The 18,203-nt window shown below is 37.4% G+C and overlaps 2 protein-coding genes across 3 annotated transcripts in view; both read left to right on the top strand.

Moving 5' to 3' along the window:
- LOC142354270 (uncharacterized) overlaps positions 1–12,999 on the top strand; it is a 576,654-nt gene extending 563,655 nt beyond the window's left edge. For both annotated transcript variants that reach the window (XM_075406531.1, XM_075406532.1), the window contains exons 3-7: positions 3,075–3,336; positions 4,103–4,249; positions 8,036–8,103; positions 8,446–8,791; positions 11,374–12,999. In XM_075406531.1, coding sequence (XP_075262646.1) covers positions 3,075–3,336; positions 4,103–4,249; positions 8,036–8,103; positions 8,446–8,791; positions 11,374–12,905 — 2,355 coding nt within the window. In that variant the 3' untranslated portion in view covers positions 12,906–12,999. The remainder of the gene's footprint in view (positions 1–3,074; positions 3,337–4,102; positions 4,250–8,035; positions 8,104–8,445; positions 8,792–11,373) is intronic.
- Positions 13,000–15,693: 2,694 nt separating this feature from the next.
- LOC142353921 (putative trans-acting enoyl reductase Rv2449c) lies at positions 15,694–18,146 on the top strand. Its single transcript, XM_075406153.1, has 2 exons — positions 15,694–16,711; positions 17,326–18,146. The coding sequence occupies exons 1-2, from the start codon at positions 16,070–16,072 to the stop codon at positions 17,914–17,916; spliced, it is 1,233 nt and encodes a 410-aa protein (XP_075262268.1). The 5' UTR covers positions 15,694–16,069; the 3' UTR covers positions 17,917–18,146.
- The last annotated feature ends 57 nt before the right edge of the window (positions 18,147–18,203 follow it).

Genomic DNA, 18,203 nt, shown 5'->3' on the forward strand with positions numbered 1-18,203 from the left:
AATAAGTTGTCTATGTTCGGTGGTCAGATGATTTCCAGTAATGCATGGTAAGTTATTCGGATATTTGAGATTCTACCTTATCAAGAAAAGGCGAGGTTGTTGGTGTTGGTTCACATAGGACCGATAATTTGTTTTGAACTCCTTTTGTGAAACAAGAATATGCATTCTATGGTGATGTTTTGCAAAATTCGTCAGATATTTCGTTTCCCATGGGTGGACATAGTTTGAGCATGCCTCATCTGAGCCGAGAACCGAGCCTAAAACACGTGTCCCATCGTTGATTTCATCTTTAGTGTCTTGAAACAGTTCATCGCTTATTCTTTCAGATGTGAGCTTGTAATCAGCTAGCATTTCGGAGCGTTTACAAGGTAACCAAATGAGGGGCCATGTTTATTTAGATTTTCAAAAAGTGCACGAAACGATGAGATGGAGCCTGTTGCATTAACATCGTCAGCAGACAATTTTTGCATAACTCATTCTTCCGATAACTGCTCTTTTAATGGCAGGGTGCCAATTTCATACATCACCATTGCCATTGGATCACCTTGAGTAGTGCCCTCCTTCGACAACAATTTTGTTCCATTCACGAACAGGGAGCTGGGTAGGGCATATGAGTTATATTTGGCGTTGAAGATGTAGGGGCAAGTTCTCTGGATTTCCCCAAGAGCTAGTTTTCTATTCAGATTTTCGAATTCATTTTTCGCATCAGTTAGAAGTATAGCTTGTTTCTTGTCGTGTGAAACTTTCTCAATTCGTGTATGGCAGGTTTGCTTCCGCATTTTCGTCCCATTCAAGGCTGCTTATTTTTTGCTAAGGAGCATTAGATCAGCGGACAGACAGTCCACTATTGCATTCCCTATAACGCGCCTAAGAGCTTCACAAACACTTATAGGTGTGACGCCTGAACATTTATCGAAAGGAAGTCTACAAGCATTATACGGTGCAGTAGCGACTCTGCGCACGGGCCTGGCAACGCATTCGCGAAGGTTTACTGATGCTTGCCCAAAGGCTTTAAAGAGTCGTCCCCACTCGTCGGCTTCAAGGACAGAAGGGCCATCACTTCCATGCGTTCGAAAAGCTGCTCGTTTGATCAACTTGACTGTTGATTTTATCAATGATGATAGGTTTGTAAGGCGAGGTTGAAGAGATGTGCAGGACCAAATTGTGTTCATTCAATTCTCATGCTTCCGGATGTTTTTCGTTAAAGATTTCTAGAACATTTTCATTTCCTATTGTATCTTTTAAAGATAGTATTCCTCCTTTCGATTCAACTGATAGAAGCTTAATGGCGTTTCAGATTTTACTTTCACCGTCAGATTATTGATTTGGCGAAGAGCTGAATCCATCTCTTACCCATTTGACAGATTAAAGTTTATAGCTTTTACCTCATCATAGAGCTCCAAAGTATCGCATTTCATCCAGGGGGTTCAGGTTTTGCCATTCGTTTTTTGTCAAAGAAACAAGTGTTATACTTAGTAAAACAGCTCTAGGATTTTTGCCGTTTATGCGCCACCCACCCCTTGATTTTCATTTTTATCTGCGAAAACTCGTGCTAACGCAGGAACCTAAATACTGGGCTCATACCCCAGTGGCATATCCACGAAGCCATGATAATAATTGTAATAGTAATATTGAAAGTGTCAATGAGGAATTTGATTATCATGATGGTGAGCTAGTACAGAGAAAGTTATTCGTTAAATACTTTTTTCACGAAAAAGGGAGACTACGGTCTTTTGTACAGACATTTCAACAACTTTTTCGTGTTACAAAATTTGAGTGTACCGAGTTTAGATCTCAACAAAGCTTCAATTTATCAAATTGTCATTACAAAAGTTTAACATGAAGCAGAGACTAATTCCGATCTTGGGTCAATGGCATTGGAACAATCGAGAATTGTGGAGGACTTTGGAAGCACTATGAATGATAGCTTCTTCTGGAAGAATGTAGAACTGCGAATTAGTGAAGCTAATAATTTTTACCGAATTAAAAATAAAATCCGACGGTTACTGTAAAACAAGCTCTATATAAGAGTTCTCTTATCTTAACATATGGATCTAATTGTTTGATGCCTTCGAAATCTGACATGCTACCCTCAGAAAAAGTTTCTCCATCGAGCTACTACAGAGCAGATTTCGATATAAATGTAAATTCCTTTCAACCTGTCGGGTCCTCAAAAATTGCATCTTAGATCTTATGTGGAAATAATTCAAGATTTTTTGATATCAAAAGTTTGTATTCCATGGCATTCATCTGTGTCTGCTAAAAATGTCGGTCCTCGAATGAGATAAACTTAACGAACTTAAACTAATATAATTCGTCTATGTTAATTATCTCGTCGGAGCAGTCCTTCACTTTTGTAAGATTAATAATTATGATTATTTTATAACTGGGAGTAAATTTGTCTACTGAAATGTTAACTGAAGCTTAAATGGCTAGCTTCTACTGGATATTTCCTGATCAGTTCAAAACGTTTTTTTTAGCTAAACACTTATTGCCGAACTTGAAATCAAAGTAATAGGATATGTCTCAATTTACCAGAGATTTATTAACTCTCAAGAAATGCTGTAATGTCTAGTCTGCTATTTATAATGAGTTTTTAGGCATGTAATGAGAAAACAGCTCAAATTGAATTCAAATGGTGGTTGCATAAATTACGTGACACTGATGAAATAACAGAAATTCAGGCAACGACCGATGAAAGTATAATTGTTTGAGAATTAAGCCAGAATGGTGGCTTTAGCACAATCAAGTAACGTGGCTTGAAATACGAAAATTGCAAGTTTTAGAATCTTGCATTCTGGAACCCGGCATTCCACTTTTAAAGCTTGCAGGCGAGTGTTTCAAGTTTAGGTTACGTGACTCCGCGTGAAGTAACCGAGAACTCGCGTAGCAATTCGTTATGTAATGCCAGAATTTCGAAGTGACGTAACCATGCTTAAAACACGAAACGTGCACGTTTTGAAATGACGATAGTCAACGGAAGAGAAGTTCTGGCTAAGTAGGAACTTCTGGCTTTGCAGACTTTCAGCATTTTCAAATGTGCACGTGAATGTTTTAAAATAATAATATTTTAGAGCTCCTCGGGAAATCCAGCTGCTAACTCGTTACTATCGCCCTACACTCTGGCTACCACAGTTAACACGATAGAGATTGATGAGAGACAAGTTAGAAGACAGAGCAGAATGAAACCGGACCATGACCTGGACAACAAGAGTCAAACGAGTATTGATAGATTCTTCCAGGAGGTTCCAATCAGTCCGATCTCAACCAGTAGTGTCATCAGCGAGTTCTCGCCCTATGTTTATCAGGAAAGAAATCTGGACGCTTCAGATTCTGGTTAGATTTAATTCTGGATAAATATAATTGTCTGCAGGTGTGAAACCATTGAGATTATCGCTACTTTCTTATACTAACACTAATATTAAGTGTAAATATGTTTAATTGCTCTCAAACGAAGTTTGTAGCAATTATATTAGTCCTGTTGGTATTTTTAATGCGAATTTTTGCTTGACCAATTTTTTGTCTGACACATTTGACCTTTCGTCCTCAAAACGGGATAAACAGGTAGCGCCCAGCGGGCATTAAGTTCTCTTAGAGCCTTTCAGCTCACTAATGTTAAAGTATGCGATTCACAGAAACTGTTTTGGAAACTTATACTTATGGTGTGAAGCCTCACACCCCTTCATCTCACACCCCTTCAATTAAGCTAAAGTTAGCCTTACTAAACCGTAGCTAGCTTCTGACGAAGCTCGCCGGTCGTTCGAGAGCAATTCGCTCCGACGTTAGTCGGCCATGTTTACAAAGGTTAGAACAAATAGTCTGTTCATGGGTGAAAAAGAAGCTGTTAATATTATCAATTGCTCTCAAACGGAGGGAATTAATTGGCTGATCAGCTCTCTGAGCCGTACGCCTTACTAGTCTAAGTATGTGATTCAGTAAAACTGTTGAGGAGATAGTTTTATGGTGTGAAGGGCTGTTCCTAGAGCCAATCGCTCGTTTGAGAGCAGTTCGCCCGACGTTAATCGGTTATGTCCCTATTTGCGGATTCCTAATGGTGCCGCGGGTGAGATTTGATCTTTCGAACTACTAAATATAATTTTAGATGGAGAGTATGACGATGACTACGAAGTGGGAAAAGAGGGTGTGTTAGAATGGAGACAAGATAACACTTTGGAGAACAACAAGGAAGACAGACAAACTCAAACTGCTCTTTCATTTCCAATTGATGTCGACTTGGAGCAACTTTTAGGTGAGAACGGTAAACTGTCTCCTTATTTAGACCCAATTGATTATTGTATCCATTAGTTTTGAAATTCTGCGAGCAATATTTCTTTCTATTCCGTCAACTGTTCGCCAAAACCAATCAAAAGGTGGTATTAATAAACAGATAGCATAATAAGCGTCAGTATTAGCGGCGAGTTTTGCTTGTACTGTTGCTAAATCATTTCTTGTAAATCTCGAGAAGCCACGTGCGCGTTTTGTTCAAATTTTCCGCTTGGTTTCATATTTTTAATTAAAAAGTTTAAGGTTCTATTTGTGCAAAAATTGAGCAAGGAGGATTGGTTATTTACGTCGTGTCTTTTTAATGCAAAATTTTTGCGTGACTTTGTGCGCGTTTGTTCTAGAACATTCGTTGAGTTCTCAAGTAAGAATGATTGTATTCCAATATAAAGTTTAGAGCCAAAATAAAAATGATTGTAAGATAGATAACTGCAATGGCCTGATAATGAGTGGTTAATGCTTCTATTGATCACTCTTGAAGTTCAAATCTCTCCCTAGTCGGAATTTTTGTGCACCCATTAGAAAATTTTCTAGGTTACAGCCCCTGAATTAAATTGACCCGCCTGTCGTTCGAGAGAAATCTGTCCAAAGTTATTAGGTTTCTGTTATTTTATGTCATCGATAAAGCTGTATACGTTTCCACATGTGTCTAATAACAATAACTCACTTTTCGATTGGATTTCGCTCAATTTATAATTGCTGCTTCACAGCGAACAGAATAATCTATAACCTCAGGAAATGTTTATTTTAAATATTAGCTAACGTTGATAAAAAGAAATGATCACGTAAAAAAATTTGTTGAAATACAGTAAACTCCTATTAGAGCTAAGCTAGACAAGGTCATATTTATTCAATTCATCCGTGTAGCTGAGCTATCAACTTCAGTTTTTAAAGAGAACTTAATTTTAATTAAGGCATCTAAATACTTTCCTTTTATATATATAAAGATTTGATTGTAATGCAAGTCATTACTTTCATAATTACTTGTTTTTGGTTACTATTAGTTCAGGAAAAATATTAATTCCAGGAAAAGGTTTCTGTCTTAATTTTACGTCAGAAAAGATTTCAAATTGCAGTAAATAGTTGTAGATTAAAACTTTCAAACCTTATTACCTTAAAAATTTGCAAAAGTTGGGAGAAATTGAGCGTTAATTGACTTCTTTCGTTTTGTTTTGCTGTATTGTTTGCTTATACTTTTTTCGCGTTTCATAGTACAGAGTAGTCGAATTGCTGTATTCAACGTGCATTTTCTCCTTTTTTGGAGCTTTTTTGATTGTATATAACAACTGGGACTTAAGTTAAAATCTTACTGTTTTTGCAAAGGGATTAATAATTTGTATCAGAAAAATTCCCATGTTTTTAATTTTTTTTCAGAATTCAACTGTTGAAATTACCTTGTTTATTTCTTTAATGACATTTTAACAGTCGAAAAGGTTTTTCTTCCCTCATGCAAAAAGTAGTTTAACCGTTATTCATTCCTGTAATTTCTTTTCAATTTTAAGTATTTTTTTAACCACTTTTTTCTTCGAAGCCCTGAAAAGGGGAGTATAAACACGTGTGGTTTTTTGGTACTGAAGAGACAAGAAAAATTATGTGCGCTGGATGTCGCATAACCACACTGTCTCGAAGAAGACAATCTATTTTGTATTGCTTTTAACGATTCGTAAAATCTTTGAATAACAAAGACATTCTACGAATCTACTTTGTGTCAGTCACCCTAGTGTTTTGTTCAGTTGATTTTGGCCGCAAAGCCTCTACGTATGACTTCGATGAAAAAATTGAGATTGGGAGGACTATAAATTAAGGCAACAGTTTTTTCATAACGGTGCCGCATTTTCTCGAAAAAATATAAAGCGTTTTTTGGCTACAACTCTATTGTATTTCAAGTCGACGAGTATCAATTAATAGCCGTTAATTTGACATATCTGGTAACTTAAAGGAATTTAAGTTAAAAAGAATTATTGAGGAAAGAGTTGTAAAATCTTGTTTTTAATAGCCGCGAAGCGATAGCTGAGGCTATTATTGGCGTTCTCTTGGGGCTTTTTTTACAATTCAAAGAATTTGAATTGTATTGGGGCGCTGTCTTTGAAGATCTGTTCACATATTTTCATGATTTTTGAAGTCAAATTAGAGTCATGATTTTCGGCGTGAAATTTTAAAGTAAATTACTCTAATATTAAAGTAGTCAGAAAACGGTGTTTGAACAAAAATTCGCTTTCTTGCTAGTGGTTTGTTGTTTACATGCGGCAATTTAACTTTGATTTTAACTGGTTTTTCGATTTTTTGGATAGGAGTTTTTTTTGTAAACTTTCAATCCATTCATAGTTCATTCTAGGCCTAGTTTTTTTAAACAAAATTTCTCTTTCTCGCTAGTGGTTTTTTGTTGATTTTCAGTTTTTTTATTTTTTATACGATTTTTTGGAAATGGGTTTCCCAATTCACTCATAGTCCGTAGTAGGTCTAGTTTTTCTTTAGTCAATGAAAATTCATTGAATTATGTCAGGACTTGTCCTATGTATTCTTGTTTCGTCAAGATTTTTGTGACGACCATATGACATCACAAGTTTATCAAATCGGCTTTTTGTTCATTCGTTCATGCAATTTCAACTAAATTGCGGGAAGTTATTTTTTACTCTTAATGGAGCGAGTGTTTTTGTTCATTCGCGTGATTAAGTTTTTCACTCTCAAAATTGACTTCCTCGCACTGAAATTGACTTATATTTGCTTTAATTCAAAGAGATAAGGTCAAGCGAGTTATTTTTCACTTTAATTGAAGGTCATCTGAGACCAGCTAATAGAAGCAGCAATAAGTACAATTTATTCTTAAATATAAGATCTAAGAATGTAAAAATCCTTCTTCCGGTCTGATTCTTTTCTATCTGATTTTGGAGACTGCAGATCTAGGAAGCTGTTGCGGCACTTTTCTGACAATATGCTAGCTATTTCTTCCTATAGTGGATTAAATTTAAATTGAGTTTTTGAATTCTAAAAACGATTGCGCAACTCCCAATTATTAAATCTTTTTCCTTTGACGTAAAATTTCGAGGTGTCGAACAACAAAATACCGAGCAAAGTTCCTGGAAAATTCTGCTCAATTTTGTTAAAACAGTGCTCAAGACTCTGGAGCAAACAAGAAAGATTATGTGTTCGTTTTTCTTTTTAGCATGTTTAACTCAATTGTCTCAATTATATGTCCAATACTCCTCAATAATCTGCTAAGATGGGTCTAAGTAAGTAAGAAAATAGTTCTGCGAATCGCTCGGCAATTCGAGCGTAACCTCGGTCAGCCGCGCTTGACTCTGAGCTCTAATTTGCTTAGACTTCCCAGAACTATATCCTAACATATACTTAGGCCAATGAGGTAGACCACTATCGGACACTCATTATTTATGTTTGACTCTAGTCTACCGGGCTTTTTTATCCATTTATAACTCGTCACGTTGAAAATCAACATTCCAACTTACTTACAGACTTGCGTGGTTTTCGTGTCCGTTAACAGAGCTTTACTAGCAAAACTCTCCTTTAAAACGACAGATGGTCTCGAATGAAAACCATTTAAGTATTTTAGTTATCTGAAAACCATCAGTTAATTGGTCAGCCTACACTGCTGAATCTACTCTATCCATTCTGGTGCTATTTTAGTCATCTAAAATGAGTTTCTGTGCTGTTTTTTTTCTAACAATTAAATGTCATTTTTTATGACAATCTTGCCAGAATATGATTGAGATGTGCTATAATATGATTCGCTGTTAAGGTGACTATCTGAATCAATGGCAAAATGACGTGGAACAAACTGGAGATCGCAAAAGTCATCCATTATCGGTGAGTGTCTCAAATCGAGAATTATTGTTTTCGAAGTGTTCAGAACTCTGCACAAGTCGCTTTTTAATTTGAGTTTTCCCCGCAAATTAATTTTGCCTCTTGAATAATTGGCTTAACTGGTTATTGGCGGAAAGGTCGACTTGGGTTTTCTCTGCAAGCACTTACTGCGAAGTTCTTTCTAAAAAGTTCTTTCTTACTCTGTGGTATTAGAAAACAGTTGGACAGTTTTAGACATTTAAAGAGAGTACTTGGCTATAAATTTGCAGATTAGTTCTAAGTAGTTGCAGATACATTTCTGACGATTCTCAATTATTTGAACAACTTTTTGGCTTCAATTTTTAGAATAAGATCCCATCAAGCTCCAGTCCCTGTCGTTCACGCAAATTGAAAAGCAAACGTCAGTCATTCACGAAGTCCCGACTAAGATTAGATAGCGAGGACGAAGAGGGAATTCTGGGCGAAAATCCAGAAAGTGAAAACGTAGATATCCAAAACGTGCTAAACAGAAGTCGATGTTCGTCAATGGCGGAAATGGAATACTCGCCTATTTGTGTGTCGCCGATCATGCCTATGGGGTCAGATTTCGGTGGTAATGGTGACAGTGGTCCATCAGCTGTAAGACTTGTTAGCGATTGGGACGGAGTGCAATTGGGACATGAATTCGAATTGGGATCTGATCTGAAAAGTGGTAAGTACAAAGTGTTTAATTTGAATAGCAACGTCATCTCAGTCGGCTATTATTGCGGCCCTGTTTATGTTTAATTGCTCTCGAACAAAGTTTAAAGCAATCATTGTAAACGTGTGTTTTATGCAAAATTTTTGCCTGACCGTTTGTACTAGAACATTCTTTCGATTGCACTTCTCGAGTGACTTTTTCACCCTTGTCTTTTTTTGAGTGATTTGAACTGCGCTCTTTCAGAATTTGAATCTGTTGCTAAAACAATCTGTTGCTGTTTTGACTTTTCCACTGATCTTTGCGGTCTTGACTTCTTCGTTTTGCGTGATCAATAGCCACCGTCAGCCTTTTAAATGCTATTATTTAGGCGCTCTCCTTTTTACAATTCAAAGAATTGGAATATATTAGGGCGCTGTCTTTTTCTTAAGATCTGTTCACACATTTTCATGGTTTCTGGATTCAAATTGGAGAAGTGATTTTGGTCACGCGGAAACAAGACGTGGAGCAAAAACTTGAGTGGTTTTGCCGAGTGAATTTTCGTTCGAATTTCATAGTAGTTGAGAAACGTTGTTTGAACAAAAATTTTGTTTCTCGATCGTGATTGTTAACATGCCGCATTTTGACTCTGATATTTGCTATTTTTTCAATTTTTGTATCGGATTTTCTACCAAATGGTTTTCCCAATCCATTTATTAATAGCCGCCGTCAGCCTCTCAAACGGCTATTATTTCGGCACCCTCCTTTTTTAAATTCGCTTTCCCTTTTGACCATGTTTTTTGTTTTACGTAAGTCACGACTTTCACGTTTGAGTTCTGACTTACCGCACTCACTGTTTCAACTTAATGGTTTTTAAGTCCATTCACTCAATGAATTACGCAAGATAGTGAATATAGTCAAGGTCAAAGGAGCAAAATCAAAAAAGACGGGATAAACCGATAAAGCCCGGTCATTAAGTCCTTGAGAATTAGGTTATCAAAGTTCATTAGGTTATCAAAGTGTTTGCTAGCTGACATTGGTACTATGCTTAATAACTTCGTTTAGAAGCCGAATTAAGTATAGTTTTGGAGTCCAACTGAAACTGCACGCCAATTTAGAACACTTTTTTGACGGTAAAAAATGTTGGTCAATTTATCTCTTTAGAATCCAACTGAAAATACACGTCCTATTAGATCACTTTTCGCCACTGAAAAAAATTGGTCAATTTATCTCATTTTCTTTCTGTTTCAATCCCGATGTACATCAAGCGCGTCAACGGCTGCTATTTTCCGGCTATCTGCCGGCTATGTTTATCCATTCTAGGTATAGTTTTTGTTTAGGAAATAAAAATTTGTTTTAATTATGTCAGGACTTTTTCTGCTTTGTTTTTAGACTTCAAGGAGAGCTATATTGCGGTACTCTTGGTTTTTTTCCGTCGTCTGACACTCTTTTTCGTTTTTCATTGGTTCACACAGCAAAGCTGAAAAAGTCAAAATTTCTGAATAACTTCTTCCTCTCACTAACGGCATTTGCGCGCGTGACGTCATATCTCTCTCTCTCTCTCTCTCTCTCTCTCTCGCAAAGGTTTTAAGATCATTTACGTGATTTGATTTTGATCATTCGTGACTTGCCTCACTCAATGAATTGACTTTTGCACTTTAAAACTTAAGGTTAATTTGAATTAGTTTAAAGTCAAAGGAACTCTATATGTGCAGTAAAGGTCCCTAACAAAGGGCTTTTGCGGAATGAATTTTAACAAGCTTTATTAATTTATTGCTAAATGTTTTTACGTAGCTTTTTGAGCGGCGTCGATTTTTTTAATTCAGATCTGTATCTATTTCTATCTCTACTATACGGCTGCAAGTCTGTTCTTTCGCAGCTATTGCCGCAATCTGCCCAGCTATGTTTTTTAAATCGCTTTACCTTTCGTTCGCGTTTGATGTGTGACTTGCCTCACTTACTGTTTCGACAGATTGGATTTTAAATTATTTCTTTCATTGAATTGCGCATTGTTGTGGGTACGGTCAAAGTCAAAAGAAACCGGATAAACGATAACGCCTGGTCATTTAAGTCGTGGTGCATCCGTTTATCAAAGTTTATTAAAGCATTTCGAGCTGGCTTTAGTATTAAGCTTAATAATACGATTTAGTTTAGAAGCTGAATTAAGTTTCATTTTAGAATTTAACTGAATTTGTTATTTGCACACCAAATTACAACACTTTTACACTTAGAAAATTCTGACATTTTCTCTCTGTTTTTTCTTCAGTTTCAATCACAATGTGCATGAAATGGGTCAATAGCGGCTACTTTCCGACAATGTGCTGGCTGTGTTTCAACTAAGCTTGAGTTTCATTTGTGCAATATCTTATTGATTTTGACTTTTATAAATTGTTAACAGATCGTTCATTTCTTTGCGTGTCTCACTCCTTGAACTTTGAAATTAATTTTGCTGGACGGAAAGTGTTTGTTTGCAATAATTTGAACGTTTCAAATTGACCAGTTAATGACGGCGCGAGCAATAAATTTAATATGAAGCGGAAAATCCTAGCTATCGTTCAGCCTTTAGTTTTGGCCCCACTTTTATTTATTACCTGTGTATTGATTTTTTCGCATTCTAGGTGCTGCTGGATCAGAATGTGGAACTAACTCCTCCTCGAAAGAAACCAGACGCCTTTCATTGGAAGCCAATATTTCAGCCATCGAACCGTGTGGCAATTCTGAAACGGTTAATTCAGACGAGTTCAATTTGAACACCGAATCTCAAGAAAACCTCCCAGAAAATCAGGGTTTTAATAGCAACTCATCACGTGACCAACCAGGGCACATGGTGAGATTTTTATCACTCTCGTCCATTTCCGAAGAAGATGTGCTTAACCTCCAACAACGGGAAAACAACAATAACGAGATACTTAATTCCTCGCCTGTTCGACCGAGCGAAGACAGCGAGAATCGAACACACTCGAGGCTCTCAGCAAGCGGCGCCGGAGGAAGGTCCTCTGCAAGATTGGAAAGTACTAGACAGATAAGCTTTGATGATGCGGCTATGATCAGTACGATTCCTCCCATAAACCCTAATGATACTCTGACTTTGACTGAGGACAGTGGTTTTGCAGCTGGGTCCAATTCTAACGTCCAGCAATTTGTTCCGGCGCTTTCCAGTACTCACATTGGGTCCCAAAACCCAGTTAATGCGGGTTCCTCGCATTTAGCAACCACAGACAGTGGAATTTTACAAACTACAAATAATATTTTATCGACTTCTGCGGGAAATCAAAATGTTATGGACACCGTAAACAGTAGGAATGAACTTAATATTCCTGTTCACGTTGACAGCACGTCGCAAAATCTTTCTTCTGAAAGTTCAGAAGGTAGAATTCGAACTGGGTACCGGGAACCTAACTTATCGTCCCCCCTGATTAGCTCCCAGTCTGTCCAGAACTTTTCCTTTATGCACGATGAAACATCCCGCGACCAAACCGTGAATACAAACCCAGAAAAAGCAGCTCTTGAACAAACTTCCGCCGGACTTCGCGATCAATTTGATGGCTTTGAAATTCGAGGAAGTCCAAGAGAGTTTCTTGCCAAGAATCGAAAAAGTCCAGACTTGGATTTTCTGGACCAAACTTCACACGATGATGATTTACCAGATTGTACTCCGAAACAGAAACCAAAGATGTCTCGCATTACAGAAACCCCGGACCTTAGTGCTCTGGCGTCAAAAAGTGCGATTGGAACTGGTTCTTTCACCAGGAAGAACTCATATGGAAGAGGTCTTTTCAAGACCGAACCTTCTAGTAATGAGGGCGCTTGTAGCAGTAAGAGCACAAAAATCAATGGCAAGCCTACTTATGATTTATCTTTATTCGGCCAGAAAAGGCCAAGAGATGGTGAACGCGAATCAAAAGAGAATCGTAAAGATCTCTTGTCAATTCTGTCAACTTCCAAATCGCTTTCGGGCAAAACCCAAAACGTGCAACAAGGATCTCTTTTCACCTTAAACGGACAACCTTTCCAGGACAAAACTAACAACCAAGTGATTAATCAAATTGCTCCGGAAACTTCCGAGCCCTCTGGAACTCTGAAAGACGTGATGTACGAGTTCTGGTGGGATGATAGATTGAAAAAGTTGTGTCATGCACCTAAGCTGTAAACTATCTTATCATTTGTTCTTAAATACTCGTATTTTTACCGTTCTGCTTTCTCTTTGTATGTGTTATTTTAGCAATTCAAATTTTTGAATTTTGTTTTGTACAAACAAGTTTGCAGTGGTTTTGATTTTGTGTTTGATGTATACGCAAAAGGAAGCATGCATTGAGGTTTTGCAGAGCCCTTAATTTTTTTCCAAAAACTTTGTTATTTGCAACAGCCACATGAACCCTCTCCAGAATGAAAAAGGCTACGATACATTTGAACCTCGGGTAGGCGCTCCAGGGCAATTCAAGTGACGTTCGTAAGTTTTGTTATTTGCTAGTCAGAAAGTTGAAGAATTGTACGCACCCTTTAATCAACAAGAATTGTTTGCTAAACTTAACGCATGAAAGTTTTGTGTCGAGCTTAATATTTTGCATAGTTTTGAAGGTCTGGAACTAGCCGTGCAAAACAAGCTGCGCAAGCATCCTTGAAAAATCTCCACTTTCGACCACATCACACATGTCATGTCATCTAATTAAGGTTATCTAATATGAATTTGTTACTAACGAGGTAAGGGAAATAATATAGAAAAGTTGTTAAAAGACAACTTTAATCATTTTAAATAAAAGTGGTTTTAATGCGACGGAATACGACACATTTTTGAACGCTTTGTAAACAACTGCTTTGAAAATCGGATTATTAATAGCACACCTCATCTTGTCAGCCGGCTATCATAGAATCCATATACTCCTGTTTTATTAGAATCCAAAGGATTTGGATTGTATTGGTGTGCTGTCTTCTAACGCTCGACGGGCATCAAGTTGCAAGAGGCCCTCAGCTAGCGTTAGTAGTCTTTGAGGTGCTTAAGGTACTGAAGTTGCTGGGAACGTCTAAATTTAAGGTGAAAAAGTCACTTTTGAAGTTTTTGACCACAAAGTTTTTTTTCCATTTTTGAGACTTTTCTGAAACAGTGCTTCAGTGGACATCTGATTAAGCTCCTACAAGTCTTATACAAGCTAGAAATGATCTTCATATTTGTTTTTTGAAGTACATGTTTAGGTAATGCACACTTAATTACAAAAAGTAGTAATTTTTGCAAAAATTAGTAATTTTTGCAAGTATTTTGATAGTCAGTCAGTTTCATTTTCCGAGTTTATCGATCATTATGGGCTAGTGAAACTTTTTAAGGCCTCAAATTTGTTTACTGTATAGTTTCTGGAGACAATGAAATGGTTATGAAAAATACTATTGTCACGAATTATAGCAACATTTCAGTAAAATATGCTATTGTTTTTAATTTTGAATTTTTTTGTCTTTTTCAAGAGTTTGTCGATCTTTAAGTTCCAATGGAAGTTTTTTAGGTCTTGCAGATGTGTTACTGGGCAGCTTCAACAGAGAAAAGATGAGTGTTTATATCGTAATATCGCAAAATTTTAGAAACTACTAAATTAAAAATATTCGCCTTATATATTTTCAGTTGTTCTATCTTCATTGGTTAATGAATCCCTTTCAAGTGTTGTGCGTGTTATAATTAGTATATTTAAATGGATCAAATTTGGCCTTCAGAGTAAAAGGTACGTGAGTTTGAGTAATTATTATATTTTTTAACTTTGTTTGATTATTTTTTATTTTAGTTTCCCTAAAATTTTGATTCTTTGTCTTCTTGGCTGGCTTTGTTCAATTGATCTGCTGGTCAAATACTGTAGTTCTAAATTTTTCATGCAATTCTTTGCATCATATTTCAGGACTTGTCCTGCTACGTTTTTTACATCGTCGAACAAAAATTTGGTTCGCATTACCACATTTGGTCGCTTTTTCGACATTTTGCGTACAATCATTTGACTTCTCTAGGCTAGTTTTACTCATCTCTCATTCTGCTCAAAGTGCTTTCAAACAGCCGTTGCTCCACAAACCAAAAGCATGCGTTGAGAGACCTTGAAAAGGGCCTAATACTGAAATAGCAAGGAATAAAAACAAAATTTGTTGTCGGGGTATTCTCTTTGCGTTCTCGAACTGCTTCAATTGTATAACTCGACTTTTCTAGCGGTTACGAAGTTACGATGTTGGGTTACGGTGGAGAAGTCAGTCAGTTTAAGACAGTAGGACACGACCACCTGATTTCCATGCGGGTATATGATTATTTTCGGGATTGAATTATTTTTGAAAAATGAAATTTGCCTTTGGTTTACTTGGTATGGACTGGCAGCTCAGTAAGTGGAAGCTATTTGATCCGGAGCTCTTGTCTTGCCTAGTTACTTCCTTAGACAATGTTCATTGAGTTTATCTATCAATTTGTGAGGTTATCTCTCAATGTTTTTTAAATCACATAACTCACTCTAAAGATAGCTTCTTGGATTAGTTTGTTAAAGTTAAGCGAGAACAAACTTCTGTATATTTAACATAAGGTAAGGTTGACGAGTATCTCTACTCGTTCGACGTTTACTCGGCTAGAAATATGAAAACAAGAAAGATTAAAAATTGTGGTTCTTACCTGTCTATTTTCACATTCTTCAAAAGTTGATCATTTTCGAACATTTGAGGCGCGATAACTTTACACGAAGGCAATTAGTTAGTCATATAGAGGTCTGTGCATTTAATTGCAAAGCTTTTCTATTGATATGATCCATTTGATTATCGTTAAAACTTGTAGTCAAATTTATGGTGCCGTGAATTCGAGAATATCGACGTCCCCGAAAACCTGACCGATACATGACTAGTTTTCATATGGCTTATTTTCAAAAGGTGAGAGAAATTGAACTGCCATGTTTTGCTGAGACCATAGATTGATGGGGCCAACACTTGTAGCTTTCATGTCAAATTATGGCGTATCAATTTATAAATTGTTATTCTGAACTTTGGTGCACTTACGCTTTTAATTATTTCTAATTTTTCAGCAACCAATTTATCAGCTTTACATGAACTGCAGACATTAACTTTGTTATTTTAACTGATTTGATCCAAAATTGAAAACAGTGGGCACGTATTTTGCACACCCGTGCAAGTACAACTAACCACGCATTACATAGACCATTATAAAATCAACTTTTACCGCCGCAGACTGATTTAAACTTTTACTCTTTCGGCCTTCAGCTAACTTTTGTCATTATAAATTTAAACCAAAAGCGAACAGACCAAAACCAGAGTTCTGTGTTTGAGCTTGGATCTACACCTGGTTCGAATATAATGGCTGAAGAAAAGAAAATAGACCTAGTTGTCTACGCCGCGACTAGCTATACTGGCAAAATTGCATGTGAGTATTTAGCTGGAAAGGACCCGAGTTTCTTTGAAACCTTCAAATGGGCGATTGCGGGGCGAAACGAACATAAGTTAGAGCTACTCAAAGCCGACTTGCGAGAGAAGTTTGATCACGTCGCTGATTTACAAATAATTATTGCCGATTCGAGTGATCTCGACGCTTTGGAATTGGTGACAAAGCCTGCGAAAGCTGTCATATCGTTTGCGGGTCCGTACAGCAAGTACGGCTCAAAGTTAGTCGAATCGTGCGTCAAAAATGGAGCCCATTATTCGGACATAAACGGTGAGCTGTTCTGGGTATCCGAAATGATTGAAGAGTTTGAGGACGCAGCTCAAGCGAATAAGGTTAAGCTAGTCCCTTCGTGTGGCGTGGTTTCTATGCCATATGATTGGGGTGTCAATGCCATCGTCAAGTTCATCCGAGAACACTTCAATGAAGATACGAAGTACGCCCGTGGTGTTATTGTTGATTTCAAAACGACAGTTTCTGGTGGTACGGCAGCTACGTTTTTAGATATCACTTCTCCCGAAAATATTGCAAAAGCTGCTGAGATATTACAAGACCCTCAGGTATGATAATTTTCATGTCTAAATAAGTCTTCCCCCCTAACCCTGCGCCCCTGGTAAATTACGGTCCTCAATAATTGATGATTTGACAATACTTTACTCTTTTGTAATAGTACATATAAATGTATATGAAAAGCTCAATCTCTGATCTGGCAATGCTAATCATTATTAGTTCACAAAAACATGCTTTAGTTTGTTCACAGATGGTAATGGAATTTTTGTTACGAGGGGGGGGGGGCTTGACGGTAAGAAGGTCTCATTTCTACTCTTAAGTTATGGATTTAAATTACCAACTTTTCAACCGAACCTTTACAAATAATTAGATTTACAGAATACTGTTTAAATATTTGTAAATCATATCGGTGGCAAAATTTTGGATCTTTTCCGTTTGCGGCCAGAGGCTTAGTGGACGCTTATTAATTGCATCCCCCAGACGCACGTGCTATATTTTTACAATGATTTACTATTAATGACACGTGCTCTGTAAGTGGGGGTGCATAACGTTCTGGGGGGGGGGGGGGGGGGAGAGGGAGGCAGGCAGGCAGGCAGGCAGGCAAAAACGGAAAATATCCCAGTTTTTATCCAATAAAATTTTCTCATAAGCTTGGTGATAACAGGCAATGAACCCGAAGGATTCCAAGAACAACCTAGACAAGCCAGATCCGGACAACTACATTTGGGATCCGGTGCTGAAGACGTATCTTGCGCCCTTTATTGGGTCGCCCACTGACGTTAGAATCGTGCGTCGCTCCAACGCCTTGCTGAAGTACGGTCCAGAATTCACCTACGACCAGTATGTAAAGAGTTCTTCTTGGTCAGGAGCTAAAGTCAAGACATGGACCAATAGTCTTATCGGCAAATCGCTTGTTAGCAAGCTTGGAAGAAGTTTGATAAACCGTATGACCCCGGATCCAGGTCAAGGTGCGACCATGGAAGAGTTAAAGAAAGGTTTTCTCACCGCAAAATTGTACGGTGAAGGTGCCGAAAGTGGGAAAATAGTGGTCTGTGATGTCCATTTGGAAGGAAATCCGGGATATTTAGTGACATCCCGGATGATAATCGAAGCAGGAATCGACTTGGCTCGGAATTCGGGTGAGATGGGTGTTTATGGGTTCCAAACAACTGCTAGCGGACTCAGTCCAAAGTTTTTTGAGACTATGTTGAATAACTGCATGAGTGTCGAAACAAAGTTACTGGAGGAAAGCTAAGAATCGTGAAGAAATATTTGAAGATTTGAAGAAAGATAAAAAAATTCTTCAATAAAATGGATAATTTTGGTTAATTTACACTTGCATGAGTGATTATTTAAATTGACAGTCTATATTTCGTAGGTCTTTTAATATTTGCGCAGCGATTATTAATTGCTCTCAAACGAAGTTTGTAGCAATTATTTTAGTCCTGTGGTCTTTATGCGAGTTTTTGCTCGACCAATTTTTCGTCTGACCCTTTGACTTTTTGTCCTCAAAAAACGGGATAAACAGGCATAGCCCGGTGG

The sequence above is a fragment of the Convolutriloba macropyga genome, chromosome 15 (assembly GCF_964194025.1).
Source record: "Convolutriloba macropyga chromosome 15, txConMacr16.3, whole genome shotgun sequence".
NCBI classification, from domain to species: Eukaryota; Metazoa; Xenacoelomorpha; order Acoela; family Convolutidae; genus Convolutriloba; species Convolutriloba macropyga.

Bases quoted from the DNA above. Each gene is read 5' to 3' on its own strand.
- LOC142353921 (XM_075406153.1), top strand. From the start codon at position 16,070: ATGGCTGAAGAAAAGAAAATAGACCTAGTTGTCTACGCCGCGACTAGC. The intron at 16,712-17,325 runs GTATGATAATTT...TGGTGATAACAG, and splicing joins AGATATTACAAGACCCTCAG to GCAATGAACCCGAAGGATTC.